Source organism: Mugil cephalus, chromosome 9 (assembly GCF_022458985.1).
Source record: "Mugil cephalus isolate CIBA_MC_2020 chromosome 9, CIBA_Mcephalus_1.1, whole genome shotgun sequence".
In the NCBI taxonomy this organism is placed as follows: Eukaryota; Metazoa; Chordata; class Actinopteri; order Mugiliformes; family Mugilidae; genus Mugil; species Mugil cephalus.
The window spans coordinates 22,822,922-22,850,083 of NC_061778.1; the positions used below are offsets into that span (position 1 = coordinate 22,822,922).

The 27,162-nt window shown below is 40.3% G+C and overlaps 1 protein-coding gene across 2 annotated transcripts; it reads right to left on the bottom strand.

The window, feature by feature from the left end:
• Nucleotides 1-258: 258 nt before the first annotated feature.
• Nucleotides 259-5,538, bottom strand: smtla (somatolactin alpha). Of its 2 annotated transcripts, none has more exons than XM_047594351.1 (5): nt 5,463-5,538; nt 5,058-5,251; nt 3,716-3,829; nt 2,144-2,323; nt 259-1,365 (listed from the first exon to the last, which is right to left on the bottom strand). In XM_047594351.1, exons 1-5 carry the CDS (start codon nt 5,476-5,478, stop codon nt 1,171-1,173), a joined length of 699 nt encoding a protein of 232 aa, XP_047450307.1. In that variant the 5' UTR covers nt 5,479-5,538; the 3' UTR covers nt 259-1,170. The 2 variants fall into 2 exon arrangements, with proteins under 2 accessions (XP_047450307.1, XP_047450308.1); XM_047594352.1 differs by having other exon boundaries at nt 5,058-5,248; nt 5,463-5,492.
• Nucleotides 5,539-27,162: the final 21,624 nt, after the last annotated feature.

Genomic DNA, 27,162 nt, shown 5'->3' on the forward strand with positions numbered 1-27,162 from the left:
CTAAATCCATGTAGCATCAGTGTCCAGGTGTTTTCGAGAAACTTTGGCATTCTAGGTCCTCATTATTTCTGCAGACCACAGGTCCGCTCAGGTCAGGAATATTATCTGTTTGCCTATTCCCAGTGCCAAATGTATACGAATCTTCAATATTTTATCTTCACAGGAAAATGGAATTCTTTAAATCTGAATTACAAAATAGTTATGGAGTATCAGGAAAGTAAAAAAGGTAACACTCAAACAATTACATAGAAACCAGTGTTTTTTTTTTTCTCTTTTGCTTTATTAGCTTATTAATTCAACAGCAGCTAACTAGAAAATGTTTTCATAGTAGGTTACAGAGGGCTTTTGCCATTACTATACTATTTACATTCTGCATGGATAAAATAATAACAATATAAATTTAAACAGTTTATTCTCTGGACATTTGAAGTGGATAAGACATATTTTTAACACATTTCATTCGTGTAAAATTGGGCACACTTTAAAAGAAGGGCTCCTGTTCCTACAAGGGCATTGGCTCTCATTTCAGCTATTAATCATTTTGTCTCTCTCCCGCTCTCTTTCACCAATCAAAAAGTGTCCCTTTAAAATATATATATATCTAGTATATAGAGTGATCACTCTCTGTTTGACTCCCCTCTGTGGTGGAAGTGTTTCATTTCACTAATGCAGAAGTGAAACCCACTCCACAACATGGGAGCCTTACTCAATCCTCCAGGGGCTGTGGGAATAATCAAAACACGGCGAGAGCCAGGGAGGAATACAAGCTCCAGTTAAGAACAAAGGAAATGAAAAATCAATGGCAGGATATGCAGATTTTTTTATTTTTGACGGCTTGACATGCAAATACTCTTTTGGGAGTTTGCCCTCTCTTGCCTTTCACATGTTAAAATAACAACTGAGCTGGTACAAAAAAGAATATATATATATATATATATATTTCTTCTGTTTTTACCATCTCAGTTGTTATGTATGTTGTAGCAAGGGCACAGCTTTACACCTACTTAGTTGTGTGTGAAGGTATTCCAAAACAATCAATAAGGAATGTGCTGCATTACAAGCAAGACTGAATTGCCCAGGGGCATGGCCATATCTTTAAGTGCGTACTGCCCACCTCAGGAATTCATTTAAAGCTAAACACTAGATTATTTAAAAGCTGCAGCTTATGTCTTATGCACAGTTATATGTATCGGTTTGACGACACTTGAGAAGCTTCAGGAACGTCTCCATCTTATGGGCGTCTTTCTTGAAGCAACTGAGTAAGGCATAGTCTCTCATGATAGACTCCAGCATGTCTGGCTGCAGATCATACTGGAAAAGGCCTTGTTCAGTGTAGGTTGTGGTCAGGGTCCCCTCATCCAGCATCTGCACAGCAACACAAGGAAGCATGGCAAAAGATGGCAAATTAATAGAGAAATGCTAATATCCATAAACATATGATATTTTGATCATCAAAATAATTCTACATGACAACAAAAGTAAATTATTTAAATGTCAGAAGCAGTAAAATTTGACTGTGCTCTACTATTGAGATCCATGTATCCCTCCTAGTAATGTTTGCACATGCTGGATTTAATACCAGGTTTTGAAGCCCCGACTCACCATTCCAATAATGGATGATCTGCCCTGTCCACCTGTAGGCTTAACTGCCGATATACTCTTACTTATATGGTCTATTTCCATTATACCCGTGGAGCTGTTTCCTCCAAAAAAGAACAAAAAGTTTTAGTCTCTGCCTCTGGGACTTATTCTTATTATCAGTGCCTGAAGTTAGTACTGTATTGCTCCTCCTACTGCCAAAATTAGCTAAATTTTACTTCCACATAATGAATTTGAAGTCATTTAAAATGGCTTTGAGGCAGGCACATTTGGCTATAATATTTAATGAATGTGAATACTGTGATTCTGTAAATCGCTCTGTATTATCACATAAATTGTTCTATGCATATTAATAACCCTGCCTCCAACCCTGTGGCCTAAGTCGTGCTGCTACCTGTCATGGCCACCTACACTTACCGCAGAGATTCTTAATCTCAATGAAACTTTTTTTTTTCCTCTGGTTAAGTAAAGACTGAAATAATACCAACAATAATCAAAAACCGTTAAGTTGTATACAAGAATTGCAACTCAGAATCTGACCCACCTTCCTGATGAGGACCACCACCCCTTGCTCCAGACTGATGAGTTTGTCGGACACCCACTTTGTCTTATTGAGCAGCATGTCAGGAGCCTGGTCGTATTGATTCAGTGCAGTCTGCAGGTAGACCAAAGGCTCAATCCACGACTGAACCAGCATCAGCACGGAGTGAAGCAACCATCTGTCCTACAGGGCGCGTTTTGGGGAGAGAACGAAATGAATGACTGATTTTAAACATGTAGATCAAAATCACAGCTACAGCCGAACTGACTTTGTCCTATGCAATAAGAATCAAACATTTGTTTTTCAGATTCAGAACAGCATGGTTTTTAATCAAAGGCTTGTCTGGTGCAAAACTTTCCGCAGTAAATGTAGGTTGAAATGCCATGAGTGCAGAGGATGAGCCCCCTTGAAGTCCCCTGAGCAGAGCAGACTATAGCAAGTGCAAATGACCACCATACAAATGGCTATTAATCTGCAGAGCAGGCAATATTCCAGCAGAAAGGGCAGAGGATAAATTACTAAAATAAAGAAGGACCTTGCTGTATATGCAGTTTTAAAGATCACATTTTCTATTATGTGATGACATAACTTTTAACCGGCACTTTCAATGCCGCTTAAATGAGCCTTTAAGGAAATTGCAGTGGCTCGGTATTGTGTCCACTCTACTGACCAAGATGACCTTTGTCCTAAAAGACTTTGCCCTGCTGGATGGTAGTCAAAACCTCTTTCAGTGTAATCATCGCAAACATCACATCATTTAGCAGCAGACAATGGCATCGCTTTGTTACACACAGGCAACGGCGATGCATTAACACCTCCCCAAACCAACCACAGACACACATTCAGCAGCTATACTCGTATGTAATCTGTTGGTATACACACAGTCACGCAACGGACCTGGCTCCATAACCATTGCATGTGGCAACGGCAAAGGTGCAGACACGAATAACTCCCCTTCTTACACGACCAGTGTGATCTGGATTTAAGGTGATCTATTAGCAGAGTTGCAGTGTAGTTTTCATGATGTTTTTCCATAATGTTTGTCAATGTGTGCAATCAATTACAAATCATTAGCTTATGCTGTAATTAATTACTGAAAAAGACACATCCCCGGTAACTTTTAATGAAAGCCAGAGACGTAAAGCTGCAAACGGATGCCTGACTGCATGAGCTGGTGAAGGGTCAGCCATTCATGTGGACTGGTACACCAGTTCATTTTTAGGTGGATAATGCCATAACCCCAACAAGCGGGTAGCTTGTGCGTTTCATAGCACTGTTGCTCATATTATAAAAGCTGATCCCCCTCCATAAGTCCTGCCATGCTTCCTCACAATGTTTCCAGAAGTGACAAATCTAACGTTATCAGTAAAGAAGGCATTTTGCATTTTTACATCAAAGGAATTGCCACTGTAGGTTCTCCTACAGGCTTAGAAAAGGACAATATTCTGTTGGTTGCCAAACTCACCTCTAGGCGTCACTAAACACTACACATTGGACTTTAACAGATTGGAGTCAAATCCTTGACGAAGTAGTAAAACATTGTTAATGAATCGTTATGAGGCAATCAGTGCTTACGGATATCTGTTGGATTTCGCTTTTGGAGCTGGGGATGGGTAGGGCTCTAGTGATGCAGGTATAGCTGGCCTGGTTAGTCTGGAGCCTCAAAGGGAATGGAATGAACATGTCCTCCTATAGCCCATTCACAAATGAGAGGAAAAAACACATTAGATTAGTTTTCATTTAAAACTGAGTAACATAATAAACAGTTCTATAGGTACTTTTAGAATTCTGTTGCTTTTAACCATTATGTTCAAATACTTGTGCTTTAGTCCTGACCATAAAGCATACTGCAAACGGAATAGCAAGGAGCAACATCATGATAGATTTCTCTGACTGATTTGAAAAGAAATCATAGAAAAAGACACTTCAGGAAAACAATGACAAAGGCTTCACCAGGCTTTGCCACTGGAGACACAGCAGAAGCACATTTTGTTCTCCCGCATGTTCTCATCTGCAGACCCCATACGACATATTCGCAGTAACAAGCCCTACATCATCTCATTTCAAAGCTCATTTTTTGACTCTCGAGCCACAAAACTGAAGGGGATTCAACAGGCTCCAAAACCTTTGCTTTCACTGTTGCAGTGTATCATTATCACATTCATATTTCCCCACTGCGGGCCTGCTTCTTCAATAAAACATCTCTGGCTCGCAAGAGAGATAGAAGATTACTTTGAAGCCTGGCAGTGAGGCGATGATCATGTCAGAATCAAAAGCAAATAACACACAGTATCTAACGGCGCTGGTGCTTCTGGTCCAGAATAATGTTGAAAAGGCTGACAAAAAAAGTCTTTTTGCTCTGGTGTTTTTGTTTAGCTTGGATAATGTGGTGCTCACTACTCTGACCGCTACCGACGAGCAGTGTCTTTTTAGCCTTGGCATATGAGAGACTCTGATTGCTCTTTGGGTGTTTCAGTTTGATTACATAACAAGACATTTGTAGTTCAGTGAAGTATTCTTTACTTCTTCTGTAACTGTTTGCATTTCTGTTGGGCTGTAAAAAAAAATTATATGGCTGAATTTATGTTTCATCGTAATACACACCAATCAGGCATTACATTATGACCACCTTCCTCATATTGTCTAGGTCTCCCTTGTGCCTCCAAAAGAGTTGTGACTCGTCAGAGAACAGACACAGGGTGTCCTGTGGTGTCTTCCACCAGAATGCTGTTAGTAGGGGACCTTAAGGTCCCATGAGTTTAGAATAGGGAGCTCTGTGGACCAGACTTTTTCTAGTACATCCCACAGATACCTAATCAGTTTGGGATCTAGTGAATGTAGACCGTTGAACAATTAAAGCATTTTTGTTTTTACTGAGGTGTAATATTATGTTGAGGTAATGCCCAGTGCTACTCACAAACAAAGAGCACGATTCTTCTGAGACGCGATAGATGAGCTCCGCATGATGGATGACCCGATCTAGAAGTTTCTCCTGGGAGATTGTGGGGCAGCGGGAAAGGCCGCCCTGTTCTTCTCTACAGTCTAGCGGGGTGCTGGCAGTAAAAAGATGGGGCCAGAGCAGCAGAGCCCATACACCCTGCTGAAAAACTACTGATGCCCACACACAGATGTAAGAAATGTTAACAAGACAAAAAAAAAATCTAACATGCACAAACCACAACATCATGATCAATCTATGTCCATGTAGTTTATTGTAGCAGGAACTGATTTTAATTAACGTAATAATAAACAAAATCATTTATATATATCATAGTCATATTCTAGTATTACAATTCTCAGCTTGCTTGCTGTCGTACATTACCTGTCATTACTTGCATTCTGTCAATGTTCTTCAGGTTTTCCTTGCTTTCTTGTCATGCGCCCTTCTTTATAAAGGTGGACCAGGCCATGAATAAAAAGTCTTTTTTTTTTTTTTTCTTGGGTAAGGTCTTGTAAAAAGATACTGGTGTTCCCGAACCAACGCATTTCTTTTCTTATGTATAATTACAAGAGGGTGACTTCAGTGAGGCATGGTATGTCCAGATGTGTTTGTTCCTGGTTTAATGTTACATTTTATTTTATTTTTTAACTGAAATATCCTGCATTAGATGCACCGACTGCCTAAAAATACATAAATATACTACTGTGCATTTGTATTCCACTCAGCATCCTGATACTATTGTTCAATAATCCAAGTAGACTGAGACTGATTAGATTTATCAAACAAAGGCTCGAGGAGGCAAAGAGCTGAAATATCCTTCTTTTCAACTGAGGTAGGTATGTAATGTAGATTTAAACATGCCTGACAGAGGAAGCTAGAGAAGAGACAGCGAAGAACTGTAAGAGACACACACACACAAAAAAAAGGAGCTGGATGAATAAGAGTCTGAAATCACTGGGATCTAACAAAACCCTTCAAATCTTCATTTTTTTGACATTCATATTCTGATCAGAAAAAGCATGAATGTGTGAGAGGCGCTCTACCCAGAAGCTATGGTTTTCAACTGTCACAAAAGGAAGCACATACAGTATATTACAGTAACACATGCAGGCTTGAAACAGTAACCGTCTAGGTAGGCGTTCAGAACTCCATTAAATGCTCTATTTTGCAGGTTTCTTTTATTGCCTGAAGCAATAGCTGCGCCGCTTACTTCTTGTGTTCTTTCAATTACTTCTATTATAAGTGTAATCAAAATAGAAGACTGGCGGGGATGAGTTGTTTGACTTTTTTCTTTTTATTTTTATTTGATCCAATCGTTGAATCATTTAAGACACTTAATTTCACACGCTCATTTCTTCATGGACGCATGTTTAAGCATAGATCAGGAAGTGGCAGCTGATGGGTGTTGTGTTACTGAACTTAACGTCAGAGCGGCGGTTGCTATTCAAGACATGAAAGATGAAGCCTTGTCGCACATGTCAGCCTCTTTCATATGAATCAGCGCTCTCTTCTTGTCGCCTTTCTTGCTTGCACACGTCACTTTTTCCTCCGCCGACCCTTTTTTTGCACTGCTCATTATCTTGCTTTTACTGAATCTCCTCGAATTAAATCCTGTATAAAGTACAGTAAATCTAAGATGCAGTTAGTACATTTATAAAAGATTAAATTAAGGTGATACGATCAAAGTCGCAGGTGTTAATTCAGCTCTGTAATAAAAGGATATTTTTGCCCGAAGGTAGTTTCTTCGAAGCATAATTTCTGTTTAACTTTTTAACCTAATTTGTTCTTTTACCAATTCACATTACAGGGCAGGGAAGGATAGTTTTTGGATCCACACTTTTAGTTTTGCATATGATTTGATTCAACATACGACCAAAACAAAAAAGCAGTGCCATGACTGTAAGAGCATTGTATTTAAGTGAGTGGCATTCTTTAATTAAATCAGAAATGCTTAAAGAGCTTGTTTTAGTTGTTTAATTTCCAACACTGATAAACATAAAAATGGAGCACATCATATACACTGTAGTTATATATGTTGATACTGCAAAATATATGAGCTTACATTGGGCTTCTGTCACATCAAATGGATCCTAAATGGCAGATCAACTCATTTGAAATTATTTACAAAGTTTAAAATTTGTTAAGGTTAGGTCACTATTTGCTTAACACTTTAAAATTACTTTTAATATATTGACAGTTAATGGTGACAACATACCATCCATTGTGAATAATGGTTGTAACATACACTTGTTACATACAATTTTAATATTAAAGAAAGAAAGTACTAAACTGTCTGCATCACTATGAATGAGACATACTGTATGTGCTGGCAGTCAGACGTTTTGTACAAGTGCAATGTAACTTCTGAAAAAAATGTTCAGTACTTTCTTGTCTTGGGCCTTGTCTGTTCTATACTGGATAGCTTATTATGTTCAATTCATACGGTTCCTGGGGGGTTGAGAAGGCTCACACTCCTGTGATGGTGTGCTTGGGGAGGTCGGTCTGCCATACTAATGGATACTTGCGAGTCCTAAACTAAGGGCTTCAGTGTGATTCATCTGGCACCACACCACTGAGCTTTTAATAAACAGCTAATTTTTGTCCAGGCTTACTACATGACCCCTCTTGGCCTATTGATGTCACCGCCACACTTAGAACAAGGGCTACAATCAACTGCTGCTAACAGGCTTTCGGTGCCCTTTTATTCTCCTGAATGTCCTTAGATTTATTTTTGCTCACTATTGCCAGTTTTATTTTACCTACTTAACCTCCCCAACTCGCTATTATATATTATTTTAGTGAAAAATCTTTCTTTCTTTTTTTTTCCATTTGGTTTGGCTGCACTTGAATTTGCCAACTGCCTATTTTCATTCCATTTTAAAGAGCAGTTTACTATTTTTACAACTCACAACAGCAACTCTCATCTTGCTGGTACACTTTGATCTTCTGTTATCATTTGATGAACTTAACAGGATGTTAAACATGACTCTGAACTGATTCAATTATGCTTCATGTTTGATGGGTATGATCAGTTGGCAGGACGTCTTATCCTTAAACTGCTCTTAATCCACTAAAAGTCAGTGGCAATTTGATTTTATTTTCAATATGAACAAGTTCTCTTCTTTTTTTTTATGTTGAGCCCAGGTGCTGCCGTCTGCTCTTGTAGATCAATGAAAGAGGCACAGTAGCCATTTATTATAGTCTCTGAGCTCCTCTGCATCTCCAGTACTGTTGTGATGCCACACATTACACCTAGGGGTACAGATGTGTTTCTATTTTAGACGCTCGTCTGATTTCTAAAGCAATTTCTGGTTTGGGATGTAGAGTGAAAATTGCATTCTCCAAAGTGACTTGCTAAGATATGTATTAATCAAAATACATGAGGTGGGGAAACCGTGTTAGATTGCGTATTTGCACCAAATCTTTGTTTCTATTTGGAGAAACAACAGCCTATGTGATATCGTGTCTAGCACCTACAGTGTGTAGAGTGTCATCTTAATCTCAAAGCAGTCCATCTGGGAGAAGTTGGAGCATGAGTTGAGATGAATGTGTTGATATAGAAAAATATTTATTTATGCATAGTAACATCAGGGATTGTTTTGCTTTCCTTCTAACGGAAGCGATTTCTATTGAATTAAATTGTGCCCTAGATTCACAAATCTACATGCTGCAATATTTAAATTACACTCTTTATTATTCCAAATAATGCATGACACATCATGCTTCTGATTTTCCTTCAGCTTCTCCCATAGAATGATTTCTCAGGAGCCACTATGCATTCTGTTTGTCCACCTGCAGGCTGACAAACATGCAGTGCAGACAATGTCCACTCTACAGTCTCTATGGAACATCTTCACTTTACTAGGTACACCTGTTCAATTGCTTGATAACACAAACATGCAGAGGTGATCAAGACAACTTTCTCACGTTCAAACCAAGCATCAGAATGGAAAAGAAAGAGGATTTAAGTGACTTTGAATGTGATATGGTTGTTGGTGCCAGACGGGCTGGTCTGAGTATTTCAGAAACTGCTGATCTACTGGGATTTTCACACACAACCATCTCTAGTGTTTACAGAGAATGGTCCAAAAAAGAGAAAATATCCAGTGAGTGGCAGTTGTGTAGAAGAAAATGCCTTGTTGATGTGAGAGGTCAGAGGAGAATGTGCAGACTGGTTGGAGGTGATAGAAAAGCAACAGTAAATCAAATAACCAGTCGTTACAACCAAGGAATCCAGAATACCATCTCTGAACGCACAACATGTCCAACCTTGAAGAAGATGGGCTACAGCAGCAGAAGACCACATCGGATGCCACCCCTGTCGGCTAAGAACAGGAAACTGAGACTACAGTTCACACAGGCTCACCAAAAGTGGACAACAGAAGATTTGAAAAACATTGCCTGGTCTGACGAGTCTTGATTTCAGCTGCGACATTCAGATGTCAGGGTCAGAATTTGGCATAAACAACATGAAAGCATGGATCCATCCTGCCTTGTATCAACGGTTCATGCTGGTGGTGGTGGTGTAATGGTGTGGGGGATATTTTCTTGGCACACTTTGTGAGCATGGTTTAAATGCCACAGCCTACCTGAGTATTGTTGCTGACCATGTCCATCCCTTAATGACCACAGTGAGCCCATCTTCTGACGGCTACTTCCAGCAGGATAATGCACCATGTCACAAAGCTCAAATCATCTCAAACTGGTTTCTTGAACATGACAATGAGTTCACTGTAAACCAATAGCCTCCAAAGTCACCAGATCTCAATGCAATAGAGCCCCTTTGGGATGTGGTGGAACGGGAGATTTGCATCATAGATGTGCAGACAACAAATCTGTGGCAACTACATGATGGTATCATGTCAATATGGACCAAAATCTCTGAGGAATGTTTCCAACACCTTGTTGAAAGTATGCCACAAAGGTTTAAGGCAGTTCTGAATGCAAACGGGGGTCTAAACTTTTACTAGCAAGGTGTACCTAATAAAGTGGCTGGTGAGTGTATAGCACGCAACTGTGACAACTTTAGGCTGTTACTGCTTCCACCTTTCTGCACGTTGTATGACAGACAGATAGTGACAAAAACATGTGTCATTACTTCTCCAGGTTTAGAGATGCATAGGGCAGGGAAATGAAAGCCAAGCCTCACAGATCCTGCAAGTTTGAGTGAAAATGCATGAATGTAGGCCACAGATCTTCTTTATAATAATAAATCATGGTCATAATCATCATCCAGGTATCTCCTAAATCTGGTTAAAGACTTGTTTTTAAGGTTTCACACTTTCTAAGTCTAAATAACCACAACTGCAGCTTTAAATGTTAGAATATTAATACAGATACTTAGGTTGTTTTAATGGGCCAGTTGAAAACTGAAAAGAAAGAAAAGCAAATCTGCCACATGCAACAATAAATGTTAGGAATGCATTACTTCCATACGCCATCAAGTCTGCTTTTGCAAGCCTTGACGTTGGATTTGGGCCCAGATGTACAGCAGCCCTTTTCCGGGTCAACATTACACTATATTCTTTGGTTTTTGCACTGACATATCTAGGCACTGACCTTTATTTTAATCTACAACGAGATCGGTTGTGGTATGTTGTGTCTTTTACTACTCAATTCAGTTCAAATCAAGGACAGAACTGAAACTTCAGAATTCAAACAATGCTCTTCTATCTCTGCTGACAACTCTATATATGGTATATATCTTAACTTTTCCCTTTCACAAGCAGTTTCTCTTACATCCTCCCATGGTACTGTCAGCTGCGCAAAACGCACAACCTACTGACCAGAGCACATGTTCTGTTCTGGTATTAGATTAGTGGTAGCTATCTACTGAGCTCTCCGTGGACTACGGCTTGTTTCCCTAAGTCTACTCTCTGAGACGTTCCCTTTGCTCTACATCATACCTGACATTTTCTCCCTTACGAACAAATCGCCAGGTTGTTTTTTTTTTTTTCATCCAGTCAATTCACTTCTGAGCTCTCACTCTCAATTGTTGCTAGGAGCAGCCTCTACTGGCCCCTGAAATTCTTGTACAGACAGATTTTTCTTGCGAACTGCTGTTACTCCACGTAGTTACATATCCATGCTGTACCTGCACAACCTGTACCTGAGTCTGTAAATCTGCCTCCCATGGGTCCCTCTTCCTCCGTTCTGGGATTGAAGACTCTGGCAGTGTTATTGCTTTACTTTGGACTATGTAACTTCCCTGCAATTCCTGCTGCATGCAGGCCATACTGTCAATAGTGGGACTACTAGCTACTTCAATCAAGAACTAAGCAATCCCTCTCGCTTGATTACCTTTGAAACAGGTAAATCATACACTGTCAGGGCTGCAGCAATTACAGCAGAAGTCTATACTGTAAACACTACAATTTGAGTGTGTCTGCTTTTTCTCAATCCCCTCTAATCTCTAACACATCTCTAACACCCGCGTATCATACTGTTACTTACTCCCCCAAAAAAACTCTCTAAACTTGTGCCTCCATGATGCCCTTCTCCAGATGTTCCCAGGCAGTGGTAAACACTGCAGATGTGAAACATATCTGAATGCTCTGAAACACTCCCTCATGAGCTGTGAGACTATCCCTGATACTTTGAAGTACCCTAATGCCTCCCAAAGCCGACTATGTGGACGAGAACCAAAGCATTTGCTAAATCTAAAAATAGCTGAATGCTAATCTCTTTGCCCTCTTTTTGTTGACTGGATTTGGTGCTGGATCATATGTGTGCTCCCAGAAAACCCTGAAATTTTAGGGTTGATTGTCTTTCCACAGTTTCTCTTTCTCGGTCCTACTATACTGAAGAAAATCTTACTCTGAGATGAAGTGCAAGAGTTTCTGTTTCCCCACAATTGAATGTCTGTCATTGAGGATCTTGCCAGCCCTTCACTAAGGTCTAGAAAAAAGCTGCTTTTGCTATGCTACCCGTACAAGAATCCTCAAACAGCACAACACATCGAAAGCATTTTTATTCAGCCTATAGGGCCTTCCATTATATCCAGTGGCTGTTGCTTTACATAATAAAACCTTTTTACCAGGTGTCGCATACATTCTGCACCATCATTAGAGAATGAAGGAGATGGAAGTGATACTGTTAGCTAAGAAGAGATGAAGAGCAACAAACTACAGAACTGGCCTCTTCTGAATTGAGCTATTTCATTGATCTACATTTTACTCAAGCTAGATGACTATGCCACCCTATTTGAATGTTCAGATTAGACGAAGAGGTTAACGGGATGCACCTCTACCCTTTTTTCTGCTTGTGTTACTTCCATTTGTCCTCCCCCTCCTGCTCTTATTCTCTAACCCGAACGACCAATTAGAGTGATCTCTCTTACCAACGCATTCACCCATTCAACAAGCTGAATCAGCTGAAAAACTGCAGACAAGGGTCAAGCTAATGGCAGTGGTGATACACGGCAAAAAGTAGGTTCACAGACACTCAGCAACGATCCTACACTGGAAAATGGTCAACCACTGACTTGGTTTGTCCCAGCCCTAATATCTTGCCACTTTCATCAGTATTGCCTGGCTGAATCTATACAGGGCTTTCCTTCTGCCTTCTGTAAAGTGGTGAAAGTAGATTCAAGGTCATTCTGCAGCATGCATATTTTCTTTTTTTTTTCAGTAGCCTTCCTCTGCTGATTTCATTCTTAGACTGACCATCTCTGCTGAGACACATGCTGCCACTTTACCCAACACTACCCTTTTCCCATCTTTTCTTAGCTTCTTCTCAACTGTCCCTTTCAAGTTTTTAAGTGTACATATAACAAAGTTACACTTCTTACTAGCCCTAGGCCAGTTTAGTTTAGGTGTCTTCCTGTCACTCCTCTCTTAACTTAACTTGTCTGCTTACTCTCACCACGTATCTGGCCTTGTGGTTCAATGCTACGCTCTACTTCCTCTGACCTGGATTGTGGACATCCCCTTCTTCATGCTGTAAGGGCATATGTGCTGTTGTCCTTCATCTGCATTTGATGCTAAGGCGTCCATTGAAGTCCTTTTCTTGGTAATTCCTTTTTTTTTTTAGGTCAAAAGCCATGTCTGAGTCATCTTTCCTCACTGCTTTTATTGCATCTTAGGATTTTATAGTATAGTCTGTATTGTTCTTTGATATTTTGTATTATACATACCATATCACAGCTCAGGAAAATGTTGAATTAAAGCAAAACATTTTACCACTGATGCTCCCTCTTCCTTCTAGAGTGTAATAAAGTGCAGTAATGTACTATTGTCATTAAAGTTTGTGGTATTACAGATTTTTTCTTCCAGGCATCAAAGAAGCAAACTTGTTGAGTGAGTCCTCTGACATACTATAGCTACTAGCTGGATTGTCCTTAAATGTCTGAGTTGATAAATTGTTAGTATTATCATTTTTATGAGCAAAATCCTGAATAAAAAATAAATAAAAAGAACATGATTAGCCCCCGGTCTGTTCTTATTTGTCCATGTGAACAGTGAAATTGAGAAAACAGGCAATGTGTGAGCTTTTTTAATGAGAACTTTGAGATACAAAGAGACAACCAATTTTGCAGAGGAACACCAACAGTCCTCAGGCAACTGAGAAAACACATTATTATTATTTTATGGGTCTTTATCAATGTGTTTGTGTAAGTACCCTGCTTGTGTGCACATGGGTTTAGCATGTGCATGCTGACAAGTGTCTGTGCACTAATTGTATTTCAAGCATGGGGGGAAAAAAGGATTGGGTGAAAAATGTGCTTAAAAATAATGAACATATTTTGACAAACTTTTATTAAATGTACAGAAGAAAAGCAATTTCAGTCATTTTATTTATTTGGTTACATATCTCTTACATATTAGAGTCAAATTAGTCACAGTAAATAACTTAAATAAACCTGTAATTTTATCTCCGGGCATAAGGCAATCATTTTCTTATTCCAGCATTTTCCACTTCCTGGTGAGGTATACAAAAGGCAACACCCAGGAGGCATCCTCACCACATGCCAGAACCATCAAAAGGTACAATTTGACTGGAGCAACTCTACAAAACATCTGATTTCCAGACCATTGAATCCCTCACTTGTTTTACTTACAACAAAGAGCTGGAGAGTGCATAGCCAGCATCCTGGAAATAGTACAGCAGATATGGCAAAGGTCTTTTTAATGCTTAAGAATGCTAATTTTCTAGCTTACGCCAATTTGTTTCATAATTAGTGTGAAATTGTCTGTGTGCATGTGTGTTTGAGTTTGATTGAGCCTTCAGGCATACTTAAACCACTTTTGAGCAGTTACAGATAATGAAATTGCGAAATTCTTGTGTTTCTCTTGTTTTCTTTATTCTGATTAGTTGTAATACAGAAGCCAGTCTAAAGCATTATGTTCAACCACTATATATACACACACATACACACACATATATATGTGTTTCTTTCAGCTTTAGTGTCAAGAACTCTTTGGAATAGTTTTGAACATCTTATATGTTACATAATGTATTTCCCTCCTTCTTATTATTGTGTTATGCACCAGATGCCATTCGATTGAGGCTAAACTAATAGTCAGAGTTCTTATTCATTTTTTCCCTCTTTGATATCTGTGCTCTGACAGAAAACTGCTCATTCATCAGACGCAGGGCGCTGGAGAGTTGCAGATGACAGTTCTGGGCTGATCCATTACCACTTTGCCCCGGGCTTAATTACCATCTCCCTCCAGAAACATGCAACACTCCCTGTTTCGATGCAATCTCATTTTAACTTCTAATCTGCTCGCAACCAGAGAAACACTTTTGATTCTCCTGCTTTAACTGCCCCACCCCACCCCACCCCTTCCATCTCTGGCGGAGAACCTGAATGTAAAAAAAGCAACAATTAAAGAACGAGCACGGCGATCACTGGTGATGAATTCAGCTCCTGAGTTTGTTATTTCCCAGTGGGATTTGTTAGCAGTGCAAAAGCAGAAGCGGCGGCAGAGGCATCATGAGTGTCTTTCACGATGCCACGTGTCATTTTTGACAAGTCTCGGGGATGAAGGAAGCAGACATAAAGCTTTAAATCAAATTGGTCACACAGCCTTGCCAGTCACCGTGGACAACATATGCAGGCTCACAACCAAGGTGAGGCTGCTCTTATGTCTAGGCGGTGAGCAATCTCTCTGTGCTCTAAAATGGAAATGAAACTGTTACACACCCACAGCTATTGAGGAAGGGATTTGTGTGGGCTGAGGTACAACTACACTCGATCGCCACTGTGGGAGAAGCTTTAGCTTTGCCCTTCTTTAAAGTGAGATTTACAAAGAGGAAACGCTTCGGTTGGTTTATTCAAAAGAAGCTCCTGATGGTGGGAAGACAAAAGGTACTTCACACTATCCTCCCTGGGGCACATGTACTCCAAAGCTCCACTTCTCTGCTTTACTCCTTATTCTGAGTACACCCCCCCCACCCCCCAGAGTGCACTGCACTCTCTCCTGCTCCTGTCTCTCCTGTTCAATCTTTTACCATTTTTCTGCATTCCCCCTCTGCCCATATTTTATCACACTTAATTTCACCTGTCTCCTCCCGCCACGCTGTCTCTCATGCTCTGCCTCTGCATCCCCCTCCTCGGCTCCCTCTCTTTCTCACTCTCACCTTCAAGATTCTCTCTTCTTACCACCTTCCCTGTCCTCTCGCTGATTCCACCCTCTTCCTTCCTCCCTCCCTCCCTCCGTATCTCTCCGGGTGTCTGATGCCACGTGTTGGCTAGCTCAGAGCAAAACCTTCTATTAACAGAAGCCGAGGCCAGATGGCGAGGCACAGAGATGGAACACATCGACTACAAAGGTTTCTGTGAATTCCAGACATTTATTTTTTTTTCATTTGTATCTCAAAATTATATTGTACTTCACCATTTCCAAAGCATTGGACTTTAATTATCAGTTCGTAGGCTCTGAGACAGGTAAAGATCAGATAAAACCAGCATGGTATCATGTAAGTGCATTACATCTACACAGTTTGTGGTTTCGGCATGCTATTTCACACTGTGTTGTCCTGATCAAGGACCCCATTTCCTTAGCTCCAATGGTAACCCTCTGTAAATAAGCCTAAAATGAGTTGCCACAACACACACAATTCCATGATATCTCTTTGACAAAGTATACTTATAAGTTTCTGTTTCTTTGTAATCATGGAGAAAACTTTCTGGAGAAAACCTTTTGGGCCATAATCCGTGTCAAGCTTAGAGAGCCAAAAGCAATTCAAGTAATACCATTTTTTTTTTCTTTAGGGTATGGACATCTCTTTTCATTACACACTATTACAATATAAATTCCTTTGTGCTCCCTCACCAAAGGCTGTCAAACTGTGATGGGTCCTGTTAACGCACAGACTTAAAATCTCCAGGCGACACAATTTATTCCCAAAGGGAACTTGTGGCTGTAGATGAGAAATGTAACATGTCTACAAATCCCAAAAGAAAAGGAACAGGTATATCCACGGGGAAGAGATCCTGCGGTTTGTCTAATGAGGCATAGCCAGACGATACACTCTGGTCAGTTCAGGAGATGAGCATGAAATTCCCCATTAAATAATGTGAATCTCACATTAAGAGGCCCTCCTGAGGCAAAGTGTCTGTAGTGGGGTTGACTAACTCAATTAATTCTCCATGTCCACTGAAGTTTCTTCACAAATCAAGGACTTGTTTTAAAGTTGTGCGCATCACAAATGCCCATTTGTGCTGTCTGCCTTGTCACCTCGTGTGTGCTGTGTCTGTCTGTATCAGAAATGAGTTGAGAAGCGCACACATGACTGAGCCTGGCTGCCAGTGAACCGGTGGCCTGCCCTCAGTACTAAGACAAGTCATCTCCGTCCTGTTTTGAGAATCCACGTCTTTGCCTGCTGCACAGTTTTGATTGTCAGGTAACATTTAGAATGCCACCTCTGCCTCTCTCTATCTATCCGTTTGCCGCGCTGAAGCTCCTCTCCTGCCGCTCCCTCTCCCCCTTCCGCCGTCCTCTTCTTGCAACATAAAAAAAAAAAAAAAAAACACAGGAAAAAAAACAAGTTCATTGTGATTCAGAATGCATTTCCACAGCTCAATGGGTTCTGTTTGAAATGAGATTTGAGGGAGTGAGCGTAAGAGAGAAAGACAGAGAACCTCCAGCCGCCTCACGTCTTGATGAATAAAAGATGGAGACACTAGCATCTTATAAACAACAACAGAGCATTATTAGTTCATTTCTTTGTATTTTAGGACTTTATGTGACATTTCCTTTGTTTGGCTTCTTTTCATCACACATGTCCTGCCTGCTTTACATGTGTAGGTTTCCCCCTTTTTTTTCCAAGTTAACAATAAAGCAGGGATATTTACATTATATGCAAATGTAAATGCTCAGATTCAACTCTTGTTATTCTCTTACTTAGTTTACTGCTTTAAAATGGTCTGCTTATATGGACACAGCCAACGGCAAACACTAAACAAGAAGCCATTTATAATTGGTGCACAAATTCGTAATGGTAAATTGTATTACATTTAAAGGGGAAATGACACACACATGTATTAGTCCTATATCTGAAATAACACCTTTACCAGAGTCAAAAATTAAAAGGTGGCAAAGTTTATTTTTCATCATTTCACCTGGCTTGCCTGCTAGGGAGTCGCCATTTTGAAGTAACGTGATCATGTGCGTCATAAGATTGGCTGGATCCCTCTCAACGCCACTGGAAATGGACAAGGAGAAAATGGGAAGAGATCTTGAGCCCGGTATAAATCCTGTTGGATATGCTTTTGAACTGATACAGCATGGGAACCAAGCAGTGGAACCACCAAGACTGGAAGAAGTGGTGAAATTGATGGTATTATATGGAAGGAGGTGGACATGTTGGGAGTGGCAATGCCACTGAAAGATGTTTGAGCAGAAACACTTGCTACACCCCGTTTGTAGCAGGTAAGCCAAGCTAGCTGTAACCACACATTAAAATGCATTATAAGACGAGAACACACTACTACTATCTGACTAAATCTATCTATTGTCCGCTATCTGTCTTTCACCGTCCGTCTTTCTCTAACTCTCTCTTCTCTCCTTCACTGTCTACCGCTATGGGAATCACTGACCCCATGATGTCAGGGGCCACAGTACGGCAAGAAGGCTGCGCCTAACCCTAACACCCACTGTATTTTCTTCTTCTAAGCAAACATTTATATAATAATGCCGGTAGTGTTATATATTGTTGATAAGAGTGGACTCCATTTTCTTGATTGAGTGCTTCATTTCCCCTTTACGTTAACACTGCTGAGCAATATAGCCTCACATTTTGTTCCTTTTTGTCTGTGCTGTTTATCTGTTTCTCGAGACCTCAAAAATAAAGACTATTCTTGTTAGCAGTTATTTAATAAACATGTTTTTGGTTTTGGTTTGCAAAGGGTGGTGCCTCCACAAATGCAACAGTAATGTGGTTATTTGTCCTCTTTTAATCTTCAATGATTCCCTAATGTTTCCTTGGAGATTCAGTCTGATTCCTTTTAGCCTGCTACTAATTGGCTTTTAATGCAATATGGCTTACCTTTAGCTATAATTTTGATTCCACTTAGGGTACTTTGAAACTATTTTCCATGGAGCATTACCATTATATTTTGTCAGTATTTGCAAGCCTCAGTGACAGACAGCTCACTTGACGTTCTAAAAACTTCAGCGAGACTGTGAAGTTCCGTAGATTTTTGAACAAACGCTGTTTGCGCCTTTGTCTTTTGAAGCCCCGTCTACAGTCTCTCCACATACCGTCTCCTCTGCCACATGTGGCCCGGTCTAATGGCATCTGTGATATCCCTGGAGCACCCTAAGAGAGGCTGATGACAGCATGGGTTTGTCTTCCCTTCTTACGCTATTGCTCCCATACACACACATGCGCATAGCTAGACACACACACACAAACACACACGGTACACTTTCCTAATCCTCAATTCGGCTCCCTCCGCCCACTCTAAGTCAGAGCCCTGTAAAGTCTTTAGCCCCAGGTACTGCCTCAGGGCCTGAGCAGCAGCGAGGGCAGGCACAGGGTAGCAGAATCAAAGGATGATTGTGGTGAACATATGTGTTTTCATGCACGTTTTCAAGCAGTGTTTGTCAAATACCTTCTTGCCATTCTGACCTTCATGCGCCTGCTTCCTGCTCTTAAAAAAAAAAACAAACAAAAAAAACAACCTTTCAGCCCCCTGTCCTTGCTCATCAGACGCCCAAAGAGTGCACTGAGTAGATTCCATTAGCGCGGTAGCTGAAGCGACCATGCTGGTCTGCACCCACACAGAGTTCTCGACTTGACACTAGGCATAAATGCATAACCCGGCATAGAGAGTGAACTGAATTATCTTCAGATACATCCACACAAGAAATGATATCATGGGCATTAAAATATTTCATTTAGAGCGAGACTGCAGCCAGAAAAGAAAATGGAGATTTTCATCAACAGGAACTGTTTAATGGCTCAATCACAGCTTATCCCTGCTGCAAATATGAAAATACCTAGCCAGCGGTGATAGAGCTAACAAGGTCATTTCCCCCTGGGATCAATAAAGTGATTCTGATTCTGATTCTAAACCTGCTTTTCCCTTTTTGGAATGTGATTGATCTGAGTTTTAAATAGGATACTTAAGTCAAAATTAAACACTGGAATTATACCAATAAAGAACGTGGCATTCCCTTTATTGGTGGGTTGGTGTTCGGGATTGCATAAAAGAAAGTTATATTTTTTCAAATGGTTTTACTTAACACGTCAGTTGCTAACAAATTTAAGTGTACTCTCACGCAATCCCACTAAATCACATTTAACATAATAATAAGCCGGGAAATATTATTTATATTGGAACAGGATGATGCTGCAGGAATATCACCATTGTTCGAGTGTAAAAAGCAAATGTCATTCTCAAAAGATGTCTTATTACATTTTCTAGTCTTACTGCGAAAATGTGCCATACTCCCTGCAGAGCACACTCAAAATGAGCAACCAAATGACTGAAAATGGTCTTAAAAATATCTGCAAAAATGTGAATCAGACAGCAATTTAGAGCAATGCATAGACCAGGGAAGTACAGGACTATGAGGACGAGAAGAACCATAACTTGCTGAAAACTGGTCCATGTTACTACAACAACGCACTGAGCACAAAAATAACATCAACCAATATTAGAAGGGTTTCCTTAGGGATGACATCGATGTCCTCTGGATGACGAAAACAACCAGACAACATGCAGGGCGGTCTGAAGCTAACGTATCATTACTTTGCACTATTTCATTTTTTTCCACATGACACATTGAGGCGATGAGATGCAGTTGTTGTTGGGTTCATAGAAATTAGTACTTACTGCTCATGCCTTACACCGTTCTTCCTGCCAACAAACAACATGGCACTGTAGGGTGCATTAGCCTATTCATTGACAGTGATGTTTATCTAGCGGTGTGGTAAAGGCAGAAGCTCTAAAAGAAGTTTTCATGGAAATTATTTGCATCATATGCTAGTGCAGGACTGTGCTTCCACACACTTCCACAGACAATAATGACCCATTAGAAACGCAGCAATTTAAAAATCTATAAATCCTATGGCAAGTGTATTAGCAATCGTCGTGAACAGCGCATGGTTTCTAGTATTTGCCTGAATTTGACGCTGTTGTCTACTCGCTTATTAGACTTGTTTGCTGAGCTTTTGACTGAAATTCTTCATACTGATCTCTTTTTGAAGAAAGTTTTCATGTGCGCATTACCTATTACCTGTGTCAGTCCTTATCTGTTGGCCCTGATTCTACTGAAGTGAAACACTTCTGTTAGCTTCAGTAAAGCCGAATTACAATGAAATCATCATGAAGTTCAGCACAGGCTAGAGTAGTTTTAGTAGTAGTAGTCACTGAGTGCCACTTAGCTTCTTCCATCAGTAAGCTTGCTAAGAGTTCTTTCGTTCACTTATAAGAATATTCTGCATGGCCTTTGCTTCAGTGAGAGTTGCACTCGAGCTGCAGTGACTCTACAAGTTTGTTCAAACCTGGTAACACACATTATCTGAGTGTTACAAACCTATCCACTGGCCGCAACATGGCCAAGTTGTGATGTTTGGCTCTCTTAACCTCCATAAATGTTCAGCTGGGTTCATGTGTTGGTAAATGTGGAAGTCTTCTTTGGTCCTGAAGCAGTTCTGCAAAGCCTTGAGTAGAGTTTGGTCTCGTTATTTTGTTGCAGTACGAAGCCTTATCCACAGAGCTGCAGACCACAGGATGTAGCAGGTCTCTGAAGAATGGAGTATTACTTCTCCTCGGCCAGTGTGGAGAAAATGTACTGCTGGTATCCAACTTTAGAGCAGCAAAGAACCCCTTGACGAGAATATTCCTACTACCATATTTCATATTTCAGGCAAACAAAAGAGAGAATGATGTACTGTGGTATCATTCCCTGTCCCTTTTTGTATCACCACTCACTCACCCTCTTCTGTTCCTGCCAGAAGTTTCAAACTTAGATTCAGAAGTAAGCACTTTTGTTCTTCTCCTCCCCAATCATCCTCTGTGAAATGTTGGTTTGTCTTAACCCACTCCAAGCCTTTGGTCTTGTTACTCGCTCCTGAGGAGCGGTTTAAAGTTCACCACTTGTCCTCTGAGACTCTGCTAAACTACTAAAGCTGAATTTCTGGCGCCCATTAAACAGCCTCCTTTTGACAGCACTTTAGCAGATTGGAGTCTCACAGTCTTTATTTAGCAAATTGTGTACCAGCGTTGCTTTTGTGGTTGTTTAACTGTTGATTTTCTCTCTGGTCAGCCTCATCATGAAGTAGCTTTTGCAAATAGTCTGACAGTGTCACCCGCTGCCTCCTAAGAAAACAAAAGAGAGAAAGACGATTTTTATTTTTTGTTGTTAAAACTAACAATCTTACTTCTTAAACTTTTACTTACTTTACAAAGCAGTGGCCTCATCTAAACACTTGCTTCAACAGATGTGACATGACATGCACTTAATTATGCACATGTACCTGCCACAGAGTAGTTTAAATTAATTAATTGACCTAGAAATAATGCAGACTAGTAGATATAAACACTATGATGGAGGTCTTAACTTTAATTTTTTTTTAAATAGTTCTTAATCTTCTTGATTAGTCTCAAATTTACATTTAAATATAATATATTTTTGATGTCATATAATGTTTTGACACACCATAGAATACACGTTTCACATATATGAATTTGCAAATATTTATAGAATGATTAGTGTTAGCTGCAGCAATAAATTACATTCTTAACGTTGCTATTATCATGCCATCCTCTTACAATACTGTCACTCTCGCTGTCCAGTCATTAAAATCCAAGTCACCCTCTTAAAAGGATCGAGAGCTTTCCTGAATGGAAAACCCAAGCAGGTTAGACGTACAAATACACAGAGTCCCTGCCGCTATCGTCTCTGACCTTGCTTCCAGCCTGAGGCGTGCTCATGTTTCCAACCCCTCCTCAGGGATTTGTAAACACGAACAGAAGAAGAGACGAAGGAAGAGGTCAAATGTGAATTAAAAGCAGGGGAAACAGTCATTATTGATTGCTTGTTAAAAATTTAATACGCCGTTGTCTCTCTCTCTCGCTCTCTCTCTCTCTCTCTCTCTTTCTCTCTCTCTCTCTTTGCGTCTGTGCTTACATTCTCCCCAGCCTTGAGTCTCTGTATTTGATTGACATTTTGGGCCCATCATGGCTATTCATAATGTGGACAGATTCGTGTGAGGACGGCCGTGTGTGGACAGGCCCATGGACAGCGTGACACATGACAACCTTCAAATAGCCAAGGCTTTGTTTGCCTAGCAAAGACCCACCCCTCGCTATAAACCGTATCTCACCATTTTCTCCCCTCCCTCCTTCCCTTCCTCCATCCCCCCTCACCTGGCACCAACAAGTGATCTTTCTGGAACCATGAGTGGGTTATGAGGAATAGCCGGTGTGGTACCGCCGGCTTTTGAAAGCCTTGTTATTACAGTGAGCGAGAGGCATACCTCGCTGACAAAGAAGGGAGACACACAAAGGAGGGAGACTACCCCTTGGGTGAGGTGGGGGGAGGAGGGCAGGCATTTAGCGGAAGATAAGCGTAGGAGGATGCAGAGTTGGAGGGCAGAGAAGAGGATGATGTAGACAATTTATGAGGTTTAGTATGGGGGCCTGATTATTATGTGTGTCTGGATTGTGCGTAAGTGTGAGTAAAAAAAAATAATAAAAAGAAATCCTGGCAGCCTTTCTTTGACAGATTGTTAGTTAAATATCAGGCTGGATGGAGAGAGGCAGTGAATGATGGCTAAGGTGAAATAATAGTCGAGTTATAGTGTGGTCAGCGGATAGGTTTGTATCAGGTAGATTTGTCTGGCGAAAGGATTGAACTTGGCCATTTTTAGAAATTAAAGAACACAGCCTGGACACTGATCCATATCATGGATAAATCTGTGCTGGCAAAAGAGAAGAAAGAGTGTACACCCTGCATGCAGTGCGGGACTTTGTCTGAAACAGGCTACCACTGTCAAAACATATCCTTTAATCTCTTTTTCCCCGTACCCAGCCCCCTTCTTTCTCTGAAAATCTGGGGCATTCTTTTTCATCATCAGTGTGCTCTCTGGTCTCTGTGGTATGCTGAGTCTTAATGCCAAAAATGAAACTCCATAGTTAAGGAGTCTCTTTCTTTTTGCCAGTGTCGTCTGTTGCAGGCACTGTCCAGTGTGTAGGCACCGTCTGGATGTCTGAATGTGGGTCCTCGTGACCTTTCAGGCTATTCACCAAAAAAAAAAAAAAAAAAAAAAAATGAATATAATGCACAGCTGTATCCGTAGCAAAGAAATCCAAAATGCATTTGAAAAAGAAAAACCACAAAGCAGAGAGCGAGAAGTAATTGCTTCTTTGTTGGTGCACGTGTATGAGAAATTAGACTTCTTGAGAACTCATCTTGTCAAGATGGACTCGTACTCCTGGCACAATTCAGCATTTACCAATGTCCTTTTGTTTGCTTTCAGAGAGAGAATCACTATTAAGGGTGTATAAAGCATAATTGAAATAAAAATAAGACATTATCAGAGTGCAACATTTCTGGTTTGATGATATACCCTGGAGAAGGACAATCCAAATCAAGCAGCTATGATATTATATTGTCTTCTGTTATCATTTCCATTGCCCATTGGCTTTTCTTGCTATCGTTTTTTTAATGACACTTTCACACCACACCATTTGGCTTATGAGCCATTGTGCTGTTTCCCATAATGCCCCTGAAAGTAACAAATGATGATGGCTAAGTAGATACTCCTCTTTTTTCAACGTCATGATATCTCTACCGTTTGTAGTCTTTACAGTAAAGACAGTATTACCTTGCTCTGTTTCTGAGCACGTACTCCCTTCGGCTGTCAGTTTAGAATATACAAACTCATTTATTTCACATTATTATGGAAAAAAAAAAGTCTTTATAGGATGCGGTTTATGCTGTTTAAATCTAATCTACAAACAGATCCTTGTTTCAGAGGCAGCCACTAGGTGGTGCTGAAATCCTGTCCTCCCTCTTCCGCAAACCCTCATGGGGTTCTTTAAATGAGGCTGACTCTGTTGTTGTTGAAATACTTTGGCAGGCACGAGGCAAGAGTTACAGTCCCAGGTTTAATTGTGTTTTGAAGAGAAAAAAAACTGCCATAATAACAAGGAAATACAATAAAGCTATAATGAGCCCCAGAAATTCCAGCTTAAACACTGAACAGCAGGGCACTTAGCAGCCTACTGTTTGGTTCCACTGGTAATACGGAGATAAAACCTGATGGGGAGTTTTCTGTTCTGTTAGCCTGTTTTCAGATTTAGTCTTATAATCTATTATTCATTCTGCTGATTCTTCTCATTGAAGCTGGTTTGCATAAACCCACGGCATCATTAAATAAAAGAAGTTAATTGATTAGTTCTGGCGTAGCACACTTTGGAGCTCACTGTGTGTAGGAAAACTTGAGCGTTCCCTGTGACGCCTTGTGATTTCACCACATTAAAACTGTTTTCATCATAACAAGATTAGACAAGCTAAACCAGCATCACGAGCCTCTAGGCTATTGATATATTGACCTTCCAAAAATGGATTCAGATCGATAGCTTGAAGGTGTACCTGTCTAAGACACTGATCCTACACAAGGTAAAACTGAGAAATGCAGAAGTATCTCTCAGCTAACAGCTATGTGGGAGAGAGAAAGAACAACAGATTGCATCTGGCAAGAGGCTATGATCTATAAAAAGGAGCTGAGGAAGGGATAGACAAATCTGACTCTGCAAAAGCAAACAGATATATTGGTCTCCACCAGTAAACCTCACCTAAGGCTGGAGAATCAGCAATATTTGCTCGCCTGCTGTTTCCTAGCAATACCACCGGTGTCAGGCCGAAGCCAGTGAAGAGAGATTACCTGGGGTGTCTCTCTGTGGTCCAACACATAGTGGCATATGATTGCCAGTGGAAAATTAATTAGCGTATGGGACAAGGTTACAGACACATAATGAAAGTTATTGGCCATGTCACTTCATTTCCCTGGACCCCCCTATTACTTTCCATCAGGTTACTCAGCCATGAAATGGGAGTTTCATATGATGCAAGGAGGACTGTGCCACCACACCCTCACCAACAACACCTCCCACCCTTTTTCTCCCGGAGGCTTTGCACATGGATGATCAAGGCACTTAGACTAATGTGGATGGTGCCGGGTGATGAGGAGGACTCGAGGGTGTTAACCTATCATTTTACATTATCACACCACATTTGGGGATCATTTGATCAAATGGCAGCATTCACCGATTAGCTCCAGCCCGTATTCACCTGCCTAAGCTACACTGTATATTCATTTCGATCAGGCTAAAATCTAATAGCAGTAGAATTTATTTATTTATTTGCCCAAAATGACTTGAATCATAGGAGGTGTTTACCTGTTCCAAAAAGCTCAATATAAGAAAGGGGTTGCAAGTATATTGTTCTTACACTACTTCTCCCGTTTTCCCCGATTATTATTATTATTATAGTTATTATGAGGTGCCAGGAACTTAATATATATAATATTACTATTTTAACAAAAAACACAAAACTGCTATACTTGAGAAGACCAAAACCTTGTGTAGGAATCTAAGTAGGCCAGATTCCTACACAAGGTTTTTATCCTCCATAGAAAGTAGCAGTGAATGAACAAAAAAAATAAACAACGTAAAGACCACTTTGGTGTACGTTAACGTAATGTTTCCCCTCCCTACTAGCTTTGTTGAATTGCATGCATGCATTGTCGGTAGGTTTTTCTCTGCAATTTACTGTGTTCCTGCATAATTTTATTTTAGTGTCCCTTAAGCTCCTTCCGTACACCTCTAGCCCAATCACACCGACCCAGCATGCAAACACCACTGATACAGCCCTCACAAAGCAGATCATTTGTTCACTCCCCAACAAACATTGTCCCCTCACAGAATACACAATGATGGAATGGGGTAATGAGGGTTTGCTCACATCTTCTATTGAACTAACAAGTCTAATTTTTTATGCTTTTGCATGCATCAACCGGCTTAATTTGGCCTTGTGTTGCACCCTTGCAATAGTGTTGACTGTTTTTTTTTTTTTTTGAATAACTGCATAAAATACACGCTTGAAAAAAAAATGGAAAAAGCTGGTCTATCAGCATACACAGCATGACTGCCTTTACATGCCTGTTGTTAGACACAGACAAGCTCATCAATAGAAAAATAAAAGATAATAAATGTTATTATGAGTCTCAGACTTTGATGATACTGTGCTGTCATCTCTAATTTATTTATCTGTTTGTTTCACATAATAGCGCAGGGACATCTTTATGGAGTAGCTTAAAGGATAGAAGAAAAGGAAGCTTTCCAGCAGCATAATGAAAGGACATTACAGTAGATTGTTATGGATTGTATTTGTGAAACGCACCAACGAAGACAAAGACACACCTACATACATACGCTCACTTGGATCACTTTCTGTGTTCCACGCTGAGATGGCCACCTTTGATGTGAAATTTGTTTGAAATCATCAAAAGTGGATTCATTTCTGAATCAGTAATGGGCAAAGAATGTGCACTAATTGTATGAGACAAAAAGAGATAAAAAGAAAAAAGAAAATCAAAAAACAAAGGACCTTCAAAG